Source organism: Pteronotus mesoamericanus, unplaced genomic scaffold (assembly GCF_021234165.1).
Source record: "Pteronotus mesoamericanus isolate MK-2021 breed Mesoamerican mustached bat unplaced genomic scaffold, CSHL_Meso_final contig_164, whole genome shotgun sequence".
In the NCBI taxonomy this organism is placed as follows: domain Eukaryota; kingdom Metazoa; phylum Chordata; class Mammalia; order Chiroptera; family Mormoopidae; genus Pteronotus; species Pteronotus mesoamericanus.
Window position 1 is genome coordinate 2208563 of NW_026555065.1, and position 24421 is coordinate 2232983.

Here is a 24421-nt window from a genome sequence, read left to right on the forward strand (position 1 = left end):
GCATAATTGGTAGGTACGAAATAGACAGAGGGATGTTAAGAATAGTATAGGAAATGGAGAAGCCACAGAACTTACATGCATGACCCACACACATGAACTAGGGGGAGGGACTGCTGGAGGGAAGCGGGGTACCAGGCGGAGGGGTGCAAAGAGGGAATAAATGGGACGACTGCAATAGCATAATCAATAAAATATATTTTAAAAAATAAAAAGAAAATAAAGTGTCAAAAAATACCTTCTTGGACAATATTCATTTCAGTAGATATATAATGTACATATAATATGTTATGGATTTAATTATTATTTTACTGTAAACATTTAGGACATTTTCAAATTTATTGGTATTAGATATACCACTGAAATAAACTTACACAGAGATTCCTGAATATCACTCCTTATTTCCTAGGATAAATCCCTAGAGGCAAAACTACTAAATTAAAAATAATAATTTAAAAAATTTCATATTTTGAAAAATTTCCTTTAAGAACTTGACAGCTCCATCAGTAATGTAAAAGTATGCCCATCCTCCTGCCCCCTCATGAGCACTGAGTATTTTGATGGTTTAAGTGATCTGTTTTGCTAAGTTGTGGGGGTGGGAGGGAAGTAGTAATATGTTGTTTAATTTGGATTTCCCTGGTTTATGAGTGATATAAGTATTTTAATATTTTTCATATGTATACCGGTTATTTGCATTTCTATGTCTGCTGATGTCCTTCTGTTGATGTCAAGTGTTTTTCATCATTAAGAGCTCTTTGTATTTAAAAATATTAGTAATTTTTTGTGTCATATCTGTTGCAAATGGTTTTCTAATTGTTATTTTTTTATTTTATGGTACTTTTTAAAATTCATTTTTTGTTTTAAAAAAGTCAAACCCACAGAAAAACGGAAAGAACAGTGAGCACCCAATTACTCTTCACCTAGGTTACCAAGTGCTAACATCTTGTTACCCGTTCTTCATCTCTCTCTCTCTATGACTGGAATGTAATCATATTTCCTCTAAGCAGGGTTTCTGGACCTGTTTGTAATAACCCAGAAGAGATTGGCTCCACGGTGCTTCAATAACTGAGAAAAATGTACCTTCCATTCCACTTTCACTGTTTAACAGAAACCTCTTCTTTCCCTTTCATTGTTTCTCACTATTATTTATCTGATTTGTTCTTTTTTTTTCTTCTCCTCAGACACTAGTACAACAGAATATAAAGTGAAGATGTCTGTTCAGTTCTGATAGTTTTAGTACAGATGGTAGTCACCCTCCGAGTGTCAGTAAGCAGAGCATGGTCATTAAAAACAGTGTGAGCAGATACCACAAGCAATAAAATCTCTGAAAGCCAGCAATGATAAGAGGAAGAACCACATTTTGACATAGAAGGAGAATCATTGGCAAAGTGGGGAAAGCAGTGTAACCTATTTTGAAAACAGTGTGAAAGCATTTGAGCTCTTTGGAGAAAACATGCCACTTTTGATAATGTGCTTATTGTTTTCTGAATGATTGCTAGGAGAAATCTCACATTTGCTGGCATCCATTATTATTACTTTGTGTACCTACTGGTGTTTGTTTCTACTAGTTGAAACTACCAGATTCTTCCTGGAGCAATACTTTCTAAAAAGGGGAACTGTATCTTGTGAAAATTAGCCTTCCTGTCTTTCAGGCAGCTCTGGTGGAGGAGAAAGTAGTAGATTGCAGATATTTGGCTTTACCTGAATCTGAGTCTCACCATTGACCACCTGTGTAACCTGGGGCTGGTGGGAGCCTTAGTTTTCACATCTTTGAAAGGAGAGGGTACACATCTACCTCACAGGTTTTTAGAAAGTCCTTTACAAACAGTCAAATGTTATTAAAATATTGATTATGATGAAATCCATGATAATGAGGATAATTATTTTATGTCTGTTGTAAGTCATTGTTAAAGATACCCAGGGACAGTCATTTTGAATGAAATCTCCCAATTTCCTGGATTTTCATAGATAGAATGAAACCCTATATATCTGAATAATGTTGATTCTCATTCATTCATGGGAACTGTGTATTCTGCTGTCAAAGGAGCAATAGAAATCTACAGTCTTTATTACATGCCGCCCCTCTCAAAAGGGGTGGCTGCCCTCGACTGTTGGCCTCTGATACTCTGTCAGACTCACAGTTTGAGCAGATATTGGCAGTCCTACCAGCCTGACTGCCAAGTCCCACTCCTGGCTCAATCGCAGTGCAAGAGGCTCACTCCAACCCTTCATAGAATCAGGGTAGCAGAATTTCCCTGACCACGCTCTTTATCATACAGAGGCAAGCTATCCATGTGGCCAAAAGAATATTGATTCTAGAAAGTCAGGCTTGTCCCAGGGACTCCAAGCACACATTGTCTGCATTAGGAATACCAAGAGTGTTTGTTAAAATGCAGACTCCAGGTCCCCATCTGGGAGCCAGTGAAGAGGATTGCAAACCACAGTTTAAGAATCATCACTCTTGACCTATGGTCTCTCAAGTAGGGTGCCTCGTAATGAGAGGCATAAGATATTGCTATTGGTTGTGTGAAGAAAGTATAAAAACTTCTAGTTGCATAAAATGAGCCCTAGCTGGTGTGGCTCAGTTGATTGAGTACTGGCCTGCAAACCAAAGGGTCACTGGTTCAATTCCCAGTCAGGACACATGCCTGAGTTGCAGGCCAGGTTCCTGGTTGGGGGTGCGCATGTGAAAGGCAACCAGTCAATGTTATCTCTCACACATCATTGTGTCTCTCCCTCTCTTACTCTCTCCCTTCCAATCTCTCTAAAAATAAATAAAATCTTTAAAAAAATAAATATATAAAATAAGAAATAAAACTAAGAAATTACTTTCTACTACTATTTAATACTCAGCTTGTCACTGGATCCCTCAAGTGGTCATGTCACCTGCAGTTCTAGAGGCATTCTGAGAGTGGAAGCTCCGCACTGTGGGGCCAGCATTGATTGGCACATTTGCTTTCAAAGCATTAGAATGTACTGCAGGTCATACATGCAGTGAGTTCATGGATTATATCATCGAATTTTAACTAAGTGTGAAAAAATGGACAGGTGTCTTTATAAGATTTCTGCAAAGAACACACTGTGTTTTTGAAATATAATGATAGCAAGCCTCGGTGAAAAACAGGAAAATGGCAAAAAATGACACTTTAACCTGAGCTTTTCCTTAGCTGCATTTGAAAGTAAAAATGATGATAATCCCATTGAATTTATGGAAAGGCAGTCCCCCAAAACCCCCAAACTTAAAAATTATTCAAAATAGTAACTGAAATATGGACTTAAATCTAATCAGCACTAATGCTGAATCTCACCTAAGTGTAGAGTAAGTTTTGGGATGTTAGCTATAGTCAGTATAAAGTCATTATGGTTACTAAGATTAAATAACCAGGACAGTATAATTAATAATATTTTAGCAAGAGAAAGAAATTTTGTTCTGCTTATCAAGACAATTATTTTTAAATGTTTATTTCATCTTTATCTCATTAAAAATTTCTACATTGGGCCCTGGCCAGCTGGCTCAGTTGGTTGGAGCATTGTCCCATATGCCCAGTCAGGGCACATACTTAGGTTGCAGGTTTGGTCCCCAGTTGGGATGCGTATGGGAGGCAACAGATCAATGGTTCTCTCTCACATCAATGTTTCTCTCCCTAAAATTAATAAATATATTCTTAGGTGAGGATTAAAAGTATTTTTCTATGTTGGTATACTTTATATAACATATTCACTCTGTATGATAAGTATGTAATTTATAAATAAATATATACATATTATGGCCATGTGAAATAAAAGGCCAGATCCAGGATCTGTCACAGCTTAAAACTTTCATGAAACTAAGTCCTCGATCCCCTAATAATCAATGTTGAGGCTAAGTAAACTGTTCCTTGGTGAGTCATGTCATCGGTCATTAAAGAAAACACCTTTTTACTTGGGTGTTTTAAGGGCTTTGTCATGGAACCTCGGAAGAAAAATGCAATGAATTGGCCAGTCTTACCCCTCTCAGGTGGGAGAGTCTGAAGGAATTCTGAGTCCTGTAACCTACGTCGCATATCATTGCCCAGCAGACTCAGACCAAATCTATTCATGACTGTCTCTGGGGGTGCCCTTGCAAGTACAGCGCCAGGTGGATTGTCTGCCTGGGTATGTCAGTCACAGGCAGCAGTCCCTGGTCTCCTGGGTCTCCCGTTTTCCATTTCCCTCTGCTGCTGCTGCTTCTCTTCCTCCTGGAGCCATTCCCTGTGCCTCGCACTTGGACTCCCAGGGCCTGCCTCAGGCCTGCTTACTTTGAAGGCCTACTTTGGACTTTGTTCCAGTTTATAACCTTGGCTCATCTCATTTCATTTTCAAATTACATGCCCCATCAGCACCACACAGCCACAGCTATGACTGAGATGCTCCTGCCATCTCTTCCAGGCTTGTAAGGCTCATGCAAATTTACCAGGCTTCCCATCTTCCTGATAGGAAGGCGGCTGCTGGTTATATTATTGTATTAAATAGAAAAGATAGGATCCAAGGACCACTTCTGGAAGACAGCTCCATGCCCCAATTAATGTCTTCCTTAACTCTTTCAGAGACTCTAACAAAGGCCAAGGACACTCATTGATCAGGGGGAAAGAAAAGGTCTTTGCCAGAACCTTTCTGTTTGCTGCAATCGCTACCTAGCTCGCTCTTTTCAGCTACCATAACCTACAAATCTACAGCCCAGGATCTGTTTCTCTGTCAAGGTGAGAGGACAAAGAGAAAGCTGGAGGCAGGGGAACTTTGATTAGAGTTGGTAATCAACTCTCTAGAGAGAAGAAGAGGAGACTCCCTTCTCCTGTTTCCTTTCCCCAACCCCTCCATTCTGAGTCTTTCTTACTTTCTGTTTGCATGCCTCACCCTTGGGGTACACATTTTCTTCACCTTTACAGATCTCCTGGCTGCTATCTATATAGGCCTCCCACTTTGCCCTGTTGGGTCCTCTTGATTTTGAACTAAGAGTCTATATAAACTGGTAAAGTGACCTCCAATATTTTCCTTTCCAAGAATCCCTTCTACTATTTTCCCTACAGTTTCCTTGTTTTAAAAAATTATGTATCTTTTAAATGGCTAAAACCCAGACATCATCCCTGGGTTGCCTCTACCCAGGGATGATGGATGCCTGTGGCACTGCCTTCATGTGGGAGACAGGTGCAATGTAATCCCAAGATTTTGCTCCCCACTACTGAGTGCTAGGACTTTACTACATGTATAAATATCCATAGTTCTTTGTGCTCTATTTCTAAAGCTTGACCTCACTGTCTGATAGTATGCTTGATACAGCAGGTCTTTGAATAATGTCATTTTGTTCAACATTGTTTCATTATAATGTTGATGAGAAGGAAAAAAATGCTGATTCCCAGCCGGGGCCACTGTCTGTGTGGAATTTGCACATTTTCCCCGTGTCTGCGTGGGTTTTCGCCGGGTCCTCCGGTTTCCTCCCGCATCCCAAACACATGCACGCTGGGCGAACTGGCATGTCTGCCTTGTCCCACCCGGAGGGAGTGTGGGTGTGAGTGGCGCTGTGACGGAAGGACGTCGTATCCAGGGTGGGTCCTGCCTGGAGCCCTGAGCTGCCGGGAGAGGCGCTGGTCACCCACGCCCCTGAACTGGAATGAACAGATGGGACAATGATTATCTTGTTTTCATTAATTTTTCATAAATGTATGTATAGCTCACATTTATTTCAATGCTCAATATTAGAAGTGTTTGGGTCTTTATTTAGAAGTTGGATGATGTTTTTGTGACCAGAAATATGCTGTAGGAATTGAACTCTTCTTTGTATCAGTTAGCCTATGGTAAAATTGGGTTCGTCGCACGTCTTTATTTCATTAAAGTTGCAGTTTCCAATACCCGATATTCCTTAAGCGAGGACTTACTGTTTATATTTACAATGCAAATACAGGCCATAGAGTTTTTAAGCTTAGGACAAACCTTAATCTACAAACACTTAAATTCAGGAAGCTGATGACATATAAGAAGGTCCAGGCCGAGGCAAGATCATTTCTCTTTAACTCAAATCTAATTTTCATATATCATCTCTTAGGATGTATTACATGATGAATATTTCAAGCAACTTTTATTATTTTCATTTTTTCCCCAATACCAAAGTCATCTTTACAATACAGAACATATGCTAAAAACTGTAAAGAAGGAGCCATGTGATCTGAATAGTATAAAAACTGATTTGCATTAAAACATTTCCTTTCGGAGTTGAATTTTGGATACATTTTACAAAAAAAAAAAAAAAACCCCCACCAAAATGGGCCCCTGAAATAACTCTTATTGTGTCAAGCATTAGAACGCAAAAAATGTAACCCAGAATAAAATTTATTAAAGTCCAAATTGCACCATTAACTTCTTTTTTATATAATAAACATCTTTTATAAAATATTTGCAAAACATGATCTTTTTCCATTAACTTTTTATGCAAAACTTCTACTGAAATTAGTAGAATAGATATAAACAAGGCCAATAAAATTTTGCCTCTACAGCTACCTGAGTGAGAAAACTTATTTTTTTGTACTTATTTTGGATCCTAAAATGGCTATTTTACTTACCATTTGGAAGTGTGAGGAGACTGTAACTCATCATCATTAACAGGAGTAGTTAACACATGATGGTTTACAACATTTAAATACTTCTCAATGTGAATCTGTTACAGAAAAGTTAAAGTTTAGGTTATTATAGTGGACTTAAGATACTCAGCTAATCTACTTCATTTCATTAGGTTAACACTCTGAATCATGTAATTAAGCCAAAAGGCAAAACACACTATGTGCTCATTACATGTCTAAGGTATAATTAAGCATCTCAAGACCAAATCACTCTATCCCAAAAAGCATTATAAACAAGTGAGAATCAAAGCTCGATTGACCCGTAGCACTCTTCACAAATGAAACAGTGCACAACAGTCAGTAAATCGCTTAGCCAGGTAAATTTTATTAGGCAATACAGATATGGAGTAATGTCCTCCTACAGGGACTTCAAGCAAGCATCTGAGGAAAGAATTTGGCTTTTAGGTAGCAGATTATTTAAAACGGGCAATCCAGAGACTCCAGCTGGCTCCAGCCCTCTCACCATCAGGTAATATAGGAAATGGTGCGCTAGTCTGATGAAGGTAGAAAATCATTCATATCTCTCACAGCCTCAGGAGCTGAGTGATGAAGCTGACTAGATGGTGGAGTGAAAGTATGAGGCAAAAGCAAAGATACTGACAGTTAGAGGTCTAGACGATGGAGATGATCCTTACTTGGACCCACGTACTAATATATCCTTGTTTTATAAGTTTAAAAAAATTATAGTTTTAACTTTAAAAAAATTAAGATATAAAATTATATTAGTTTCAGATATACAACATAATGATTTGATATTCATATTTATTGTGAAATAATCACCACAATGTCTGTTTACAAAATTTTTTATTTGAAGATCTTTTTAAGATCTAATCTCTTAGCAACTTTCAAATAATATAGTACAGTATTTTCAACTATAGTCATCTTGCTGAACATTACATCCCCAGGACTTAGTGTTTTATAACCAAAATTTGTATACTTTTTGACCACCTTTACCCATTTCACCCACCCCCGCCTCTGGCAACCTCCAATCTGTTTCTGTATCTGTCAGGTCAGGTGTATTTCGGGGGGGTAAGGTTGGGGAGTTAGATTCCTCATATAAGTGAGATTATACAGCATTTGTTTTTCTTTGACTTATTTCTCTTAGCATAACATTCTTGAGGTCTATCCATGTTGTCTCAAATGGCAAGATTTCATTTTTTATGACTGATTAATATTCCATTTATGTATGTGTATATATTTTTCTTTATCCATTAAACCATCAATGGACACTTAGATTGCTACCATGCCTTGGCTATGGTAAACAATGCTGCAATGAATGTGGGGTGCACATAGCTTTTTGAATTAGTGTATTTTCATTTTTTGGGCATAAATCCTTGTTTTATAAATGAACATTACTCTTGTCTGATGACTGGGTTCTTTCCTGCTCTAAGGTAAGTATTTAACAGTGATTTTCAACCAGTGTGGTGCAAGAATTTTTAAAACATAAATACCTGACAATTTAGTCAGGGGAACTGACCTCTTTCCGCATAGATTTTCAAAGAAAATAATCACAACAGCCAACACAACAATAGCCATCCAGTGTGAATGAATCAAAAATAATAACTTTTTTTTTTGTCAGATTGGCAAAAAATATATTTTGGTATGCTGAAGAATTGTAGTAATTAGTTTATGTGTTCCATGAGATGAAAAAGGTCAAAAATCATTGTTCTAGCCTAGGCTGGGGTGGCTCAGTGGATTGAGCACTGGCCTGGGAACTGAAGGGTTACCCATTCAATTCCTGGGTTGCAGGCCAGGTCCCCAGCTGAGAGTGTGCAAGAGGCAAACCAATAGATGTTTCTCTCACATATTGATGTTTCTCTCCCTTTTGCCCCTTCCCTTCCCCTCTCTCCAAAAAATAAATTAAATCTTAAAAAAAAAGAAAAGGAAAATCATTGGTCTATAATAATGAAGTCCCAATTTACTTTATTTCTCTGTTCCAAAATTGGTATATTTCTTTGGTTTTATCCATTGGTTTACAATATTACAAAAATGATTATTCTCAACTTGCTATGATGTATTGCTATGAATCTTTTTTAATAAGGCATATTGTTGGACTAATAGTGATTATTTTAAAAATTCTCTTTACCAACGACATTTTAGAAGTTATCACTGCATAATCTTACATTATCAAGATCTTAAATTCTTTGTGGGATGTAACAGGATGTGAACCGATCAATCAGTTAATATCATTATCATTTAAAAAAAAAACATAAAAAGTTCATAATCACCCTAAATCCATCTCTGTTATAGGATTACAGAGAGTCCCATGAGAACAAGTTCTTTTCTTCTAGAGCACTCTTTGTCTCCTTCTGGTATTTTATTTAATATCTGAAGTTATACTTACTCTTAGCCCCATTTCAGTCCTTTTGATTGCTGTTTCAAGATACTGAATGTCTAGAGTTTCTCCTCTTTCCTTCAGTGAGAAATTTGTTAATTTCTCCTTCAATTGATAAAGGTCTTCATGGACCTGTAGGTATAAGAAAATGTGAAATATTAAAAGAATACATAGTCCACCTAAAACATATTATTTTAAAGGTTTTCCATTTGCTTGAATTGCTAGAAATAGTAAGGTTTATTTTATGGTGTTCATTAAAAAGGACTGTCTTTATGGTTCTAAGATAGTCTTTATTAGAATGTTCTATTACTTACTGTCTCTTAGATTTTGAAAAACTAAGCTTTCATACAGTTGCCTACCTTTCCTTTCTCCATCAGAAACAAATTCAAGCTAAAACTGCAATGCAAATAGCTTCTGCTCTCTCAGATGGTAAAGCAGTTGAGTCAGGGACCATAAAAAGTTTGTGCCAAACTTTGATTTCTATTAATTGGTTAAAGGATAAGAAAACAGAACACTTTTAGCACAGAAAGCCTCTAGTGAAAATTGTGCCTTTAGAAAGAAAATTGTAAATATGTTGACAGGGCCTGTTGGTTTTCCATTCTAGCTGGATCTTCCTCACTAACTGCTCAGAAAAAGCAGTCATGTAGGTGTGTGGCCTTGACTTTGTTTTATGGAGTCAGAATGAAAAGGATCCATGAAAAAAAGCAATATAAGTTATTATCTTAACATTTTCCTTCTATTTGTCTTTTTCCTTTGAAATGATGAATATCTTTCCAATGTTAAGCCCCCTCAGAATAAAATGGGCATTATGAAATTAGACAGCACAAGATTCTCTGAATTCATATTAGAAATCAAACTTCAGCAAATAAATACAGATGGCACCAATTATTGTATGGGCTGCTGCCACAAGAAAAACATTTTGTTATGCAAATTTATGAACCCAACACCTGTTTCACCAATAGTCACACGAATAACAATCTGCAGACTGGGTTGCTAAAGGCACTTTGAAATGGTTATCTTTCTCTGTTAGTCTAACTGGACTTACACATACTGATCCAGCCTATGTTATCGATTACTCTGGAATATTCCCACTGAGCCAAGTATTCAAAAGATCAAAATTTGCATTTTTTCACTGATGGGCATCGCAGTCTGGCAGACACATCTGGTCATTTGTACTCTGCACAAATTGTCATGTAAACCCTTCAGGGCTCACAGATTGAAATTTGAACACACCTACTGCTTGTTTGTAAGACACTAGGGATGAAGATGTACTTCTTTCACTTGTTTTGTCCAAATTACTGCTGCAAACTGATTTACCATCTATTGTCTAAAGACATTTGGGAAGTACAAAGAAGCAGTTCAAGGACAAGCCCCACTTCCAGATCCCTTTGAATGCACTGAATTTCCTTCTTGTAGCTCTAGTATTTGTAGCTTCATGTATGAGTCTGTAATTATGCCTGGCAAGTACTGGAGAGAGTGAAAACTGCCCCGGATTACGATCAGGGAACCAAGGGTCTGATTTCTTCATCTGCCTCATATGAACAATTACACTCCTTCATAGAGTTGTGAGTATGTGCAGGTCTGGTACATAGTAAGAATCGGTAAAAAGCAGATGAACATTAATTCCTTTCTTACTAGTCATGTGGCATCCATGTACACCATCCACATTTTCTCTAGTTTCTTCACCAAGAGGGGAAAAAAAATTATTGCCTTTTGTAGAAACGTTGAAAGGAAGTGAAGAAATGTGTGACAATGAATGAATATATGCTTTAAAACCAGACAGACACAAACTAGAATCTAATTTCCTCTTTTACTAAATTAAGCTTGGCAAATTTACCAAGCTTTTTAGAGCCTTAGTATTCTCATCTATAAGATGGAGATAAATAGCTGCTTCTCAGAATAGTGGCAAGAATAAGATGGGTTTAAGTATGTTGAGTGTTTTGTATGGGGCCAGCCACATAGGGAGGCATTGAACAAATAAATGTTAACTCTCCTCTCCTGAATTGTAAAACCTAGTGAAACTCCTTGAACATAACTGGCACCTAGTAAATGTTCACTGATTTGAATTACTCTCAATCTTTCTCAGGGACTTTTCATGTTCCTTTTCTTGCCAGATAGTTTCTTTTCCCCTCTTAATATCTGCACATCTGTTTGTATAATTGCATTAGCGACAAGTACTGTAGGAAATCACCACACTTGAGTAGGAAAAGAGATAAAGTTCTAAATCTCTCTTCTTTCTTCAGATAGATCCAATCTACCATATTGAAGTTTTACCTGTCACCTATCATCTCTGTGATCATCAAAGGCATTGGTTTTCATACATTTTGAAATCTATGTGGAGGAAATTATTATTTTGACAGTTTGGGGACAGGGCTGCTTAATAAGAAGCTCTTGAAATATTTAATGCAGTAAAAATTTGCTCTAGGATTTAAAAGAGCAGGCAACCAGACTCCAGATTGTCTCATAATTCATTTATCATTTATCTCTGCGAAAGAGAGGGTTTGGTGGAGTCATTCGCATCACTTTTATGTTGTATGCTTCTGGCAAACCAGACAGCACGATTGGTAAGGAAGTGATAATATCAAGGTGTCAATTAGCTCCAATATTTCCAAGATTGGTGTTAACATACAACTGTTGGATTTTTAAAATATGATTTTCAAAACCAATTAAAAAGGGAATATTGATAGCAAGACTAGGTAGTCCTTGTTGCACAATCATATGGTTAATATTTGGGTCAAGCAAGCATTTGTAAAGATATTTAAAAGGTACCACATTATTATTAACAAGTATAAAAGCAAAGCTTCTAAGAGTTATTGATAAAAGAAAGCATCTAGGAATATCCCAGAGTTACCACCATATTTCTTCAAGATGGTTTTACAAACAAGCCAAACCTGTTTAAGATTTATCACCGTGGGCAAGTTACTTTATCTTCGTACTTTAGTTCCTTCTACAGTATACTGGGGATAAAATAATACTTGCCTAACAGGGTTGTGGCTAGGACTTGAGAAAAATCTAGAGCTCTCAGCACAGTGTCTGGCTCTCAATAAATGTTGACAACTATTTTAGTTGTAATGATTATTATTGTTATAGTAAAAACCTCACTATTCTGATTAGGTGAGGAAAGATTCAGTTAAGTCTAAACTGCATTTAGACTTAAAAGTGAAAGAAATTTAGTTAACAAAAATGCTTCCCAGTAGAACTCTATGTGGAGATAATAATCATATTTTCTGAACCAAAAGGAAAATATGGACTTTAATATATAATCTGACAATGGGACAATATTCCCAATCAGGACTATGCTGGAAAATCTAAACATCTAAGGCAGATGTTTTCATAATAAGTCACACAGAGTTCATAATCCCTGGTTATTTTTTTTAAAGATTTCCTCAAGTATTATACTATGATAGCTTTAATTATTGTGATTTTCCTTAAAAATCATATTACAGTTTATGTTTTACAGTATGATCTAAATAGTAGCTTTCAAACTTGAGCATGTATCAAATTTGTGTGAAAACAGATCTCTGGGCCCCATCCTCAGAGCTTCTGACTTAGTAGGTCTGGGAGAGGATTCTGAAAATTTGCATTATCACAAGTTTCAGCTGGTGCTGATGATGATGGTCTTAGAACTCCACTTTGAGAACCACTGGTCCAAAGAGTTGCTTAATATATCTGAGACACAGACCAAATACACCACAGCAGGGTGAAGCAAGTAGAGATTTGAAGTATATTATGTACAAGGGCGGGAAAAAGTAGGTTAATAATGAATAATACAGTAACAATAATAATAAATAATACAGAAGAATAAACTGCTTCACATACAACTGTGAACCTACTTTTGCCCACCCTGTGTATATTATACATAAAAACAATTTGATTGTCTAAACTAATAATAAAAGAAGTCCTCTTTCCAATAAAGAGATATTATGTAGCTTTGGGAAAATGGAATCAATTTAGTTAGAGGTGTATCTAATCCAAGGTATGTATCATACAGAAGAGAAAACTGGGGCACAGGGAGGTGAAGTGGCATCAATCCTGTAATGCTGTATCCTAGATCGACCAAACAGCCACCGCTGGATCCCATTGTGAAGTGAAAAGACTTCTGGCTGAACAGTCCCTACACTATTCTAAACCACAAGGGGAGCTGCCCCTGGGAAGTGGAATTATCTCAAGAGGTGTGAAATTAGGCATGAGAATTCCCCCTGAATTCTGGTCTCTTTTTTAGAGTTGTCTCAGGTGGGATGAAATAGAGAAAACTAGAGAGAACTTAATTGCTCCTGTAGTCAAATGAAGTATACTGTTGGGAAGAACTGGCTTTTTCCGGGTAGGAGTCTGCATTGGTGTTTCAATTGTTTGGAGTCTAAAAATGGGCCCTGGATTTGGAAGCCAGTATGAATTGTAGTGCATAATTAACCTTACCTAAGGAGAGGTCTAGCCTTTGCTCTTAGACACTGGGGGATGATCGGTAGGCCTGTAAAGTACCCCACTTGAGAGGAGTGTCTTTGCTTGGAGGCTTTGGCCACCAGACAGTTTAACAACGTGATTCATGACGAGGTTTTGAGCCACCCTGTATCAGTTCCAACCTTTAGAGGAACTGAAGGCTAAAAGCATTAGTCTGACCTCCAGGAAAAGCTGGAGGTGAAAGATCTGTCATGTGGGACAGTGTGTGATTGAGCCCCAATGAAAGCTCTGGGCACCAAAGTGTCATGTAAGCTTCCCTAGTTGACAATACTCTGCAGGATGTCATTGGTTGTGGCTGGGAGGAGGTAATGCTGTCCATGATTTCATAAGGAGAGGATGACTGGAAACTCTGTTAGGACCCCTCTTGGACCGTGCCCTATCCATCTCTTCCCTTGGCTGATTTTATTTGCAGCTTCATGTTGTCATAACACTGTAATTGTAAACATAGTGTTTTACTGAATTCTGTGAATTATTCTAGCAAATTAGCCAATGTGAGATGGTCAGGTCTCCCAAATTATGGACAGCGGGTTCAAAGTGCAAGGGTGGTTCTGGGGACACCTGAACTTGAGGCTAATGTAGAAGCGAGGGCAGTCTTGTGAAGGCTGTTCCCTTGGACTTTGCTCTTTGACTAAACTCATTTTGGGGTGATAGTGAAAGACAGGTGAGGTAGGGAGATTTGGGTTGGATTCTTAATGAGGAAGGAAGTCTATGAAATTGGTAAGTTTAGGGGTTTGTATTTTGGAAAAGGTGAATTTACAGAAGTTTCTCCTTGAAGGGAGGTAAGAGATAAAAATCCTGGCAGGAAGAAAAATTAGACTCATTACAGTTCTGAGTGAGAGTCCTTATAGAGTGACCTTAGGAAAATTACTTCAAGCCTGAGCCAAATGAACTAAATGGAAGAGTAAAGAGTGATGATACATGTGGAAATATTTTAAAACTAGATATGTAAATAATATTTTATGAAATCACTGTCACACACTGAGTTATACTGAGAAGTTAAGGCCTTCTTGATATTTACTCCTTCACAAAAAAATTATTCCAAGTTTTGAAATTTGTCACATTTTATATTCAAAACTTTAACTTGATCTGCAATCCGTTATTTTAAAAATATTTTCCTATGTTTCTGTTCCCAAGCAAGGGGATATAATTGACATAACATTTATGTTAACTTCAGGTGTACAACATAATGACTTGATATTTGTATATATTGTAAAATGATCACTACAATAAGTCTAGTTAACATCCATCAGCATACAGTTATAATTTTTTTTCCTGTGATGAGAACTCTTAAGGTTTAGTCTCTTAAGACACTTTCAAAGATACAATACGGTATTATTAACTATAGTTACCATGCTATACATTACAACCCCAGGACTTATTTATTTGCAAGTCTTTTTGATCCAAAAAATTGGGGTGCTTAAGAAAAGGAGTTCACATATTTCAATGTCTCTTCAAATTTAACACTTCCCCAAATATGTCTGATTTGCACTTCCCCGCGCCCCTGTACCCATGGATTCAGATTTCTCCGAACAATACATTTAAAAATGGTGCCTCCGTGTGAGGTGGATTTTTCCGAAGTAAAGGTTCCGGGGTGAGGTGCCTGGTCTTGGAGTTTTACCAGAGGCGTAGTAGCGCTTCTGGAGCCCACCTCCCGGGATGGACTCACAGCACCCTGCGGTGAGTTAGGCTGGTGAGCGAGGGCCGATTAACGCATTTGGGAGCTCTCCGGAGGCAGCCTGGGGGCAGCGCCCCAAATGGATGGCTGCGAGTGCATAGGCTGCTGGTGGGCTCGCTCCCGCTCGGAGGTATCTTAGCTGGGCCTGGTCGGGAGGCGCTCAGTTCCCACCTGGATTAAGATGTTTCCGATAGGGTCGCAGTTTTCAGTCCCCTGAGCCATGATTCGAGCCAGGAAAGACTACCACCCCTAGGGAGCCGGGTCTCCAGGCACGGATATCTTTGTCGGGGGAACTCGTTTCCTTGGCAACGCCACGCTTGGCTCGGCCTGTTCTACGCCGGTACCGGAAGAGGGGGCGAGGGAGAAGTCAGGGCAGCCGGGCCATTCCAAGAACGCGCCCTATCAGTCGTGTTACCCCCGCGTGCTAGGGCCGTGGTACAGCCCAAGGCGGAAGCGGCTCCCTGACGGAACCGGCTCCCGGGTGCAGCTATGGCTGCGGGCGTTCCTTGTGCGCTTATCACTAGCTGCTCCTCCACTTTCACCGGGGACCGGCTGGTGCAACGTGAGTAGTGAGGCTCCTGGGCTGACCTCGAGGTTATAAGTCTCCGCGGGCGACAGCCTCAGCACCGCGTCCTCATTCCGGGCCTTTGTCCACCGCCCCCCCTCCCCCCCGCCCCGAGGTCTTGCGCTCTTCCTCCACTCTGCATTGGCCTCAGGCACCTCAGACTCGGTGGTGTGCCCAGTCCCCGCAGGTGTCTGCCCCATCCCTCGTCGCTCTTCTGCCTGCCCCGCCTGCTGTGACGTTTTTTGTAGCTTTTCCGGCAAAGTGGGACCAATCCCTGCCCCGCCCGGCCCACGGGTTGTGGTGGGGATCCTTTGAGATGAACCCAAAGGCACTCTGGAAATTGTGCCGAGTTACGCGAGTGTAAAGGCAGGAATTGGGATTTTTGTTGCTATCCCAGCTCCGGAGATAGTCTGTTGGCTACCTCTTAGTGTACAGACTTGCTAGCCCTGTCCCCGCCACTCTGTAATTATTCACTGCCATGCCTTCCGCCAGCGTTAATTTTGGGGTATTACTGGGCCTTGTACTTTGCTTCTGAACCTTCATAGTGGTTAGCAAACAAAGTAACTCTTAAAAGGAACCGTAGGCGAGGAGACTGGTGTAGTGGCGAGGGTATAGGGCTGGGTCATAGGCTCAACTCTTCCACTGAAGGACTCTGGGAAGTTGATTATAGCTCAAGACTCCTGTTTTCAGTGCGTGGCCTCGAGTCAGAGCAGTGTCCTCAGCTGTAAGATAGTGAGCACAATTAACCTCTGCCCCTTTGTTTCTTATATGCAAAATGGTGACAATTTTCACATGATTACTGTGCTTAACCCAGAGGCTGGCACATAGTTATCAAAGCACATTCTTTCTCCAACCCTCAGTGCCCTGATTCTTAAAACGGGGCATATAAATCTCACAGGATTATTGGAAGGACATGGGATGAGACTCATTGAGCACTTTGTAGACTGCAAGGCACCATACAACTATAGTTTTTTTCTGAACCTGTCAAATGACAAAATTAGGCAGGATATCCCTCTAACAAATATTGTATAACTTAGTTATCATTTATGATAACTTATAAAGTTCCTTAGAAGATAAAAGTTTATAGCACTTACTAAATGGTAACTAACTGCTCTAATTACTCCATTTCCTTACCTCTAAGGAGTGCTCTTTCCCACTTCTTTTCTTTAAAAAAAAAAAAAAAAAAAAATAGTTCCGTAGAAATAGTGGGTACTCCTTAAGTAAGAGTTAGCATATGGAGAAAAATAGCATCCATGGTCTCATCACCCAAACAAATACTGTTAACGTTTTTTTGCATTTCCTTCCAGATGTTTTCCCAATGCAAAGATTTTTTTAAAAATTGTAATTATATTTCATATATAATTTTTAACCTGATATTTTATATATCATTTTAAAATATATTTTATATTTTACATATAAAATTTAAAAACATTTCATATATATTTAAATATATAAAAACACATTTATATAAATACATAAAGTTATGGATTTACAGTATATTTGCTATATGATTTACATAATAAATAGGTATATTTATATAAAATATAGAAGTTATATATAACAATTTTTATTCTGATATTTTAAATTTAATATATCATAAATTAGCTTCCATAATATATTACATCTAGTGAACATAACAAAATTTGCTTATGATTGCTTGGTGTATTTAACTATCCAAAAGAATTACAGTTGACCCTTGAACGACATGGGTTTGTACTGTGGAATCCACTTATATGTGGATTATTTTCAGTAAAGACTGTAAATGCGTTTTCTCCTCTTGATTTTCTTAATATTTTCTTTCTTGTAAGAATATCGTATGTAATACATATAACATGCAAAATATATGTTAATTGTTATCAGTAAGGCTTCTGGTCAGCAGTAGGCTATTAGTAATGAAGATTTGGGGGAGTCAGGTATTTTTGTTGGTGTAAGGGATGGGGTCAGCATCCCTAATTCCACTCATCCCCAGTGCATTGTTCAAAGATCAACTGAATATGCATTTGGGTTTTCATTACTGATATATAAAGTCCTTTTAAAACCAATCTCAGAAATATTTGGCAAGTATTCTGATGGCTACAGTACTCTATCATTTGCTTTAAGGATCAGAATTGGGAGATGTGGTTACTTCCATGAAGGACCTGGTTTCTGTAGTTGGTGAATAGTAACATTGTATTGGGTTGGCCAAAAAGTCCAGTACATTTTTTTTCTGTATGATGGCTCTGGTAGTGCTTAGTTGTCTTTAACTTCACTAGAAACAACTTTGTTAGGCTGTTTTGTGGAAGCTGTCATATCAGCATGAATTTTTTTATAAACTTAACAAAATTGGTGAATTTTTGTGCAGCCATCTTAATATTGAAAATGGAAGAAGCTATGCAACATTTTTGGTGTATTATGCTTTATTATTTCAGGAAAGGTAAAAATGTAACTGAAATACAAAAAAAAAGATTTGTGCAGTGTATAGAGAAGGTGCTGTGACTGATCAAACGTGTCAGAAGTGGTTTGCAATTTTCTTGGTACTATTGACATTTTGGCCAAATAATTCTTTGCCATGGGGCTGTCTTATGCATTGGAAGATGTTTAGCAGCACCCCTGGCTTCTACCCACTAGAGGCCAATAGCGGGAGATAGCCTACATACTCAAAATATCCAAATCAATAAAGTTATTGGTGACAGTGGAAAATGTGTCTTTTATTTTATTGAAAAAATAAACGGATTTTTTGGCCAACCCAACAGTAAGAAGTGCTGGAGCATAAGTTCACATTCTGAGTTTGTGTGCATGGAATGTATGAATGAAATTTGTTATCAGAACTGTTTGTTAGTACTTCCTTAGCAATCGGAACTACTTAAATTTAAGGCAGTGGCATTGGTGTAAAAAATGATAGAGAATTGCCAATGATATATAGGACAAGGGTTTAATCTCCAAAACATGTAAAGAACTCATATGCAAAAAACGATGTTGGATTCTTTTAAATCCAACATCTTTCCAATCCAATTAAAAAATGGGCAAAAAAGGACCTAAATAGACACTTCTCCAAGGAGGACATACAGATAGCCCGTAGATATATGAAAAGATGCTCAACATCACTAACCATCAGAGAGATGAAAGTTAAAACCACAGCGAGGTATCACCTCACACTTGTCAGAATGGCTATAATTAATAAATCAGCAAACAACAAGAGCTGACGAGGATGTGGAAAAAAGGGAACCATCCCTAGTGCACTGTTGGTGGGAATGCAGACTGGTGCAGCCACTGTGGAAAACTGTGGAATTTCCTTAAAAAATTAAAAATGGAACTGCCTTTGACCCAGCAATTCCACTGCTGGGAATGTACCCTAAGAATCCTGAAACACTAATTCAAAAGAACTTTTGCACCCCCTATATTCATAGCAGTGTTATTTACAATAGCCAAGTGCTGGAAACAGCCTTAAAGTGCCTATCAGGAGATAAGTGGATCAAAAAACTGTAGTACATTTACACAATGGAATACTATGCAGCAGAAAGAAATAAAGAGCTCCTGCCTTTTGTGGCAGCATGGATGGAACTGGAGAATATTATGCTAAGTGAAATAAGCCAGGTGGTGAAAGACAAATACCATATTATCTCACTTATAAGTAGAATCTAATAAAATAAACTAATGACCAAAGCAGAACCAGAGACATAGAAACATGGAACAGACCGATTGCAGCCAGAGGGGTGGGGGAAGAGGGATATGGTGGAAAGAAGGGGAAGGGACTAGTCAAAGAACACATATGAATGACCCATGGACATGGACAAGAGTGTGAGGATTGACTGTGGGAGCAGAGTCGGGGTGGGGCTGGGAGGAGGAGGGCAAAGGAGGAAAATTTGGGACAACTGTAGTAGAATAACAGATTTTAAAAAAAGAAATGAGAGAGAATATTAACTCTAAAAGAAGGTTTTAAAATAATTACACAGGCAAAGCCAGCCATCATTTATGACATCACTTCTTTGGGAAATCTTCAACTCTGCAAGATGGAGTTTGTTTCTACGTCTATCAGACTCTTATACTTACAGAAAGGATCTTCAAGTAATTTACTAAGTAGGACATTCTTATTTCAAATATAAGGGGCTATTGTACAGTTTAGCCAGCATTGTCTATCAAGAGAATAGGGATAAGAGCTTGGGTCTTCTAATTTGTATTTTTCTGTAGCTGCTTTGGGTATTCTCAGTGGGACCTTTTGGTTTATTCTGGGAACAATAATTTTTACTTAAGCAAAGTTGTTTAGTTTGTTGTTATGAGAGGACTCTTTGATTGGATTGTATATTTCTAACTCTGTTTTGTTCAAAGAAAGAAAGATTGGGCCAGCAAGATCTACCACAAGGACCTAGAGTTGTAACCCCAGTGATTTAGTAGGTGATCAGATTAAAGCAGTGATTTCAGCTGGTAATGGGGGTGGGTGAACTTTGGTTTTTTTAGCTGTGACACAATGTGTTTTACACATTAACATTAAAAGAAGGCTTACGATTTTTATCTTTATTAAATAAATAATGTTACGTCATCGACATAAGGAAGAGGGAAAGATTAAGTACGAGTTTATATTCTCTCCAGACCCAATGGGACTTAGAAAACACAGCTATATTATCTTCGAGTGTTTGTGTGCAAGCTTGTCTTTGTACGTGTGTGAAATTAAAACTCAAAAACGTGATTTTCTAAGATTTTTATCTCATAAAAGTTGGGAAGAGAAGACTCAATTCCAGTTCTTTTACATATGTGAAATATAATTGCCTTCTTGGCATCCAGAACTGCATGTATTCAAGGTGCAGGTAGGGAAAGGAGAAATTACTGTAGAAGATTTTACTAAGAAATATTTATTGGTCATAATAAGTGTACACTTTTTCTTTCATTGTACTTGGAGCCTTAGTAGATGAACTGTGACATGGTTAATAATAAGCCTCTATTGGTGCCCAGTTTGTTTCCCTGCTTGTGGAGTAGGGAATTTGACTTATTGTTTGAAGTTTTAGACTGATCTCTTAGATATTATTTATGAGTGAAATGATTATAAGGGGTTTGTCTTCCTAATAAAGGCCATTCCAGTAAATGGGAGTGGAGAGTAGGAGGAGAAACACCAGTGGAAAAGTACTACACATCAGCCCATGTTGCACCAAAACCATTTATGAGTGTTGTATCATCTGGAAGATTCTGGGTGTATCTAGACTCATATATTTATTTCTGGGCCATCTAACTGCTTTTTTAATAGAAGAGGTAAAAACATCTAGAAAGTATGCAGTGGTCATTTGATTTAAACAACTTCCTCCCTTTTGACCTGTATAATTCCTCAACAAATCATGACACTCAATAAATAATGAAATCTGATATAAAACCAATTTTTTAAAAGGTTAAAGTATGAAAATTGTTTTAAATATGCCTGGCAAGAATAATAATCTGGACATGACATTGTATTTTTGTTGGAGTCAGTGTATACAGATACCACAAACACATCTCTGATAATTACTTATCCAGGAAGCAAGATTGACGTAGGTTAAGACAGAGAGAATAGTTGTGAAACTCTTGAAGAGCCTTCATGATGTTTTAGGTTCAGTAACAAATAACCTATTTAAGGTTTAATTTTCCAGACAGACTTGAAGGCTGGCTCTACTCAGAGGAGGGGAAAAGTAATATTGTGCTTGAATCAAAATCAGTGTGCTGAGAGCAGGAAAATGTGTGATCATTTGGTAATGAACAGTACTGTTATGCTGACATTAAAGAATTGCCATTCTGTCTGAAATCTGGGTATTCACGATGCTTTGTGGAAGAAAAAAATGTATGAATTGAGCACTGAGTCCTACCCTCTTCCCAGCCATCTGACTGTTAACTTTTTATTCTACAAATATTTACCGAGCGTCTTTACACGTGCCTTTATTGTTCTAAATATCTCAAACATTTGCCTCAGTCACCTACTTTATCAGCAAAACGAGAAGATTATCTTCCAGCTTTTATGTTTTTTTAATTGGGATATAATACTTTGTTAAAGATTTCATATATTTATTTTTAGAGCGAGGGGAAGGGAGGGAGCAAGAGAGGGAGTGAAACATCAATCGGTTGACTCTTGCATGTGCCCCAACCAGGGACCAAACCAGCAACCCAGGCATGTGCCCTGACTTAAAATCAAACCAGCGGCCTTTAGTTTGGTGGAACGACACCCAACCAACTGAGCCACACCAGTCAGGGTTATTGGGGTTTAATTTAAATATCATAAAATCCAACCTTTTTTGTTTATTTTGTTCTTGTTTTTTGTTTATTTTAGAGAGAGAGGGGAAGAGGGGAGAGAGAGCAAGATTGATTTGTTGCTCCACCCGTTTGTACAGTCAGTGGTGGCTTCTTATACAATATGTGCCCTGACCAGGGATGAACCTGCACCCTTGGTGCAACCTGGGACTATGCTCTGTCCAACTGATCTACTCAGCCAGGGCCCACCTGCTTAAAGTGTAGAACATTTCTATCATCCTAGAAGGAAATCTTGTGACTATTTGTAGTCATTATCCATTCCTACCCCCAGCAACCACTAATGTGTTTTCTGTCTATAGATTTGCCATTTCTGAATATTTTACGTAAAATAAATCACATAATATGTGGTCTCTTATTTCTGGTTTCTTAGCTTAATGCTTTGGAGATTGATCCATGTTGTAGCATGTGCTTTTATGTTCCATTGTATGGATGGATATACCACATTTTATTGGGTTGGCCAAAAAGTCCATTTAGTTTTTTCTATAAAATAAAAGACGCACTTTCCGTTGTCACCAATAGCTTTATTGATTTGGATATTTTGAGTACATTGGCTATCTCCCACTGTTGGCTTCTGGTGGGTAGAGGCCAGGGATGCTGCTAAACATCTTCGATGCATAAGCCAGCCAGCTCCACAGCAAAGAGTTATTTGGCCAAAATGTCAGTATACCAAGAAACTTCACAAACCACTTTTGACACATTCGATCAGCCACAGCACCTTCTCCATACACTGCACAAATCTTTTTTTTTTTTTTGCGTTTCAGTTGCAATTTTACCTTTCTTGAAATAATAAAGCATAATACACTGAAAATGTTGCATGTCTTCTTCCATTTTCATTATTAAAATGGCTGCACAAAATTTCACCAATTTGGATATGTTTTTCTTTTTTAATTCATACTGATGTATGACAGCTTTCACAATACAATCTAACAAAATTGTTTTGAATGACATTCAGAACAACTAAGCATTACCAAAGCTGATGTACAGAAAAAACTAAACGAACTTTTTAGTTAACCCAATATTTATCAGTTCATCAGCTGATAGACATTTGGGTGGTTTCCACTTTTGGCTATTGTGAACAATGCTATTATGGGCATTCTAAGAACCTATTAAACTATTTTAAGAACACTTTTCCAGAATGGCTGCAGTATTTTACATTCCCATTCAGCAATGTATAAGGGTTCCAACTTCACATTTTTAACAACTTTTGTTATTGTCTCTATTTTTGATTTTAGACATTCTAGTGGGTGTGAGGTGGTATGTCATTGTGGTTTTGATTTGCATTTCCTTAATAACTAATGACTGACAATCTTTTCATGTACCTATAGTGCATTCATATATCTTTTTTAGTGATATCTATTCAAATCTTTTGCCCATTTAAAATATTTTTTTGTCTAATAAGTTGTAAAAGTACTTTAGTATTCTAGATACAAGCCTCTTATAAATAATTGAAAATACTTCCTCCCACTCTGTGGCTTGTCTTTTGGTTTTCTTAATGGTTTCTTTTGAAATGCAAAAGTTTTTAATTAGGAACTTTAAGACAGTAGATGTCTAATTTATCAATGTTTTCTTTTTCCAAGTTCCTTTGACTGTGTATGGCCCAATTATGATTTTACCCTTCTTGAAGGATCTTTAGGAAACTATGATGTTGGATCTGTTAGCTCTGTGGTGTTTTTCCAGTGGACCAAGCTTATTTTCAGTATTTGAGTACAGGGGCAACAAATAAATGTTCTCCATGAACTGTTTTCTGTTTGGGAAATTTATCTCTGACATGTTTATGTTCCTTCACAGTAAGTTATCGTCTGCTATAGAGAACTATTGTCATCATGAGCAGACATTGACATTTTTTGTGAAGTTTTATTATTTGATGCTGATCTATGAAAAATTACCATTTGAATATAAAACATTTTTTATCTAATAATTGGCCTATTTAAGCTTATGTATTATTTCTTCCAGGAAACTACCATCATAAATAATTTTTAAAGCATCTAAGATTAATTGCCAGATAATTTTTGTGGTTCAGATAATTAAGAAGACATTTGAGATATATTTTATCAGATACAAATGAAAGGCATTTATATCTGTGATGGGAGCTTATGATGCTTGGCTATAAAAGTTAGTTTCAGTTCTGTGAGAAAGAATAAAATGAACTTTGCATTCCAGAACTTTTATTTTGTTTCATGAATACAGCTAAGTCAGTTCTACAAGTTCCGTTGTTTTAGATCAGGGTTTCTTAACCTTTGCACTGTTGACATTTTGTACTGGGTAATTCCTGTTGTGTGGGCCCGCCTGTGCATTGTATGATGTTCACAGTATTCTTGGCCTCTGTCTACTAGGTACCACTAGCATCTCCCCACTTGCGGGGAAAAAAAATGTCTCCAGATATTGAAATATGTCCCCTTGGAAGCAACATCACCTCCTTATAAAGAATCACTGCTTTAAATGTACATCTAGAACTAGGTTTTGAATAAATAAGTAATAGTATTCAAATTCATAGAAGCCCTTCCCCTTCAAATATGGGT

At 37.7% G+C, this 24421-nt stretch overlaps 2 protein-coding genes across 2 annotated transcripts in view; one reads left to right on the forward strand and one right to left on the reverse strand.

Moving 5' to 3' along the window:
* LOC129064441 (IQ domain-containing protein H-like) overlaps window positions 1–15356 on the reverse strand; it is a 35073-nt gene extending 19717 nt beyond the window's left edge. Inside the window, exons 1-3 of the mRNA XM_054565675.1 lie at window positions 15266–15356; window positions 8971–9093; window positions 6570–6664 (exon numbers count right to left, since the gene is read on the reverse strand). Coding sequence (XP_054421650.1) covers window positions 6570–6664; window positions 8971–9093; window positions 15266–15316 — 269 coding nt within the window. The 5' untranslated portion in view covers window positions 15317–15356. The remainder of the gene's footprint in view (window positions 1–6569; window positions 6665–8970; window positions 9094–15265) is intronic.
* Window positions 15357–15528: 172 nt separating this feature from the next.
* The window catches only part of AAGAB (alpha and gamma adaptin binding protein), a 47713-nt gene continuing 38820 nt past the window's right edge, over window positions 15529–24421 (forward strand). Inside the window, exon 1 of the mRNA XM_054565241.1 lies at window positions 15529–15656. Coding sequence (XP_054421216.1) covers window positions 15584–15656 — 73 coding nt within the window. The 5' untranslated portion in view covers window positions 15529–15583. The remainder of the gene's footprint in view (window positions 15657–24421) is intronic.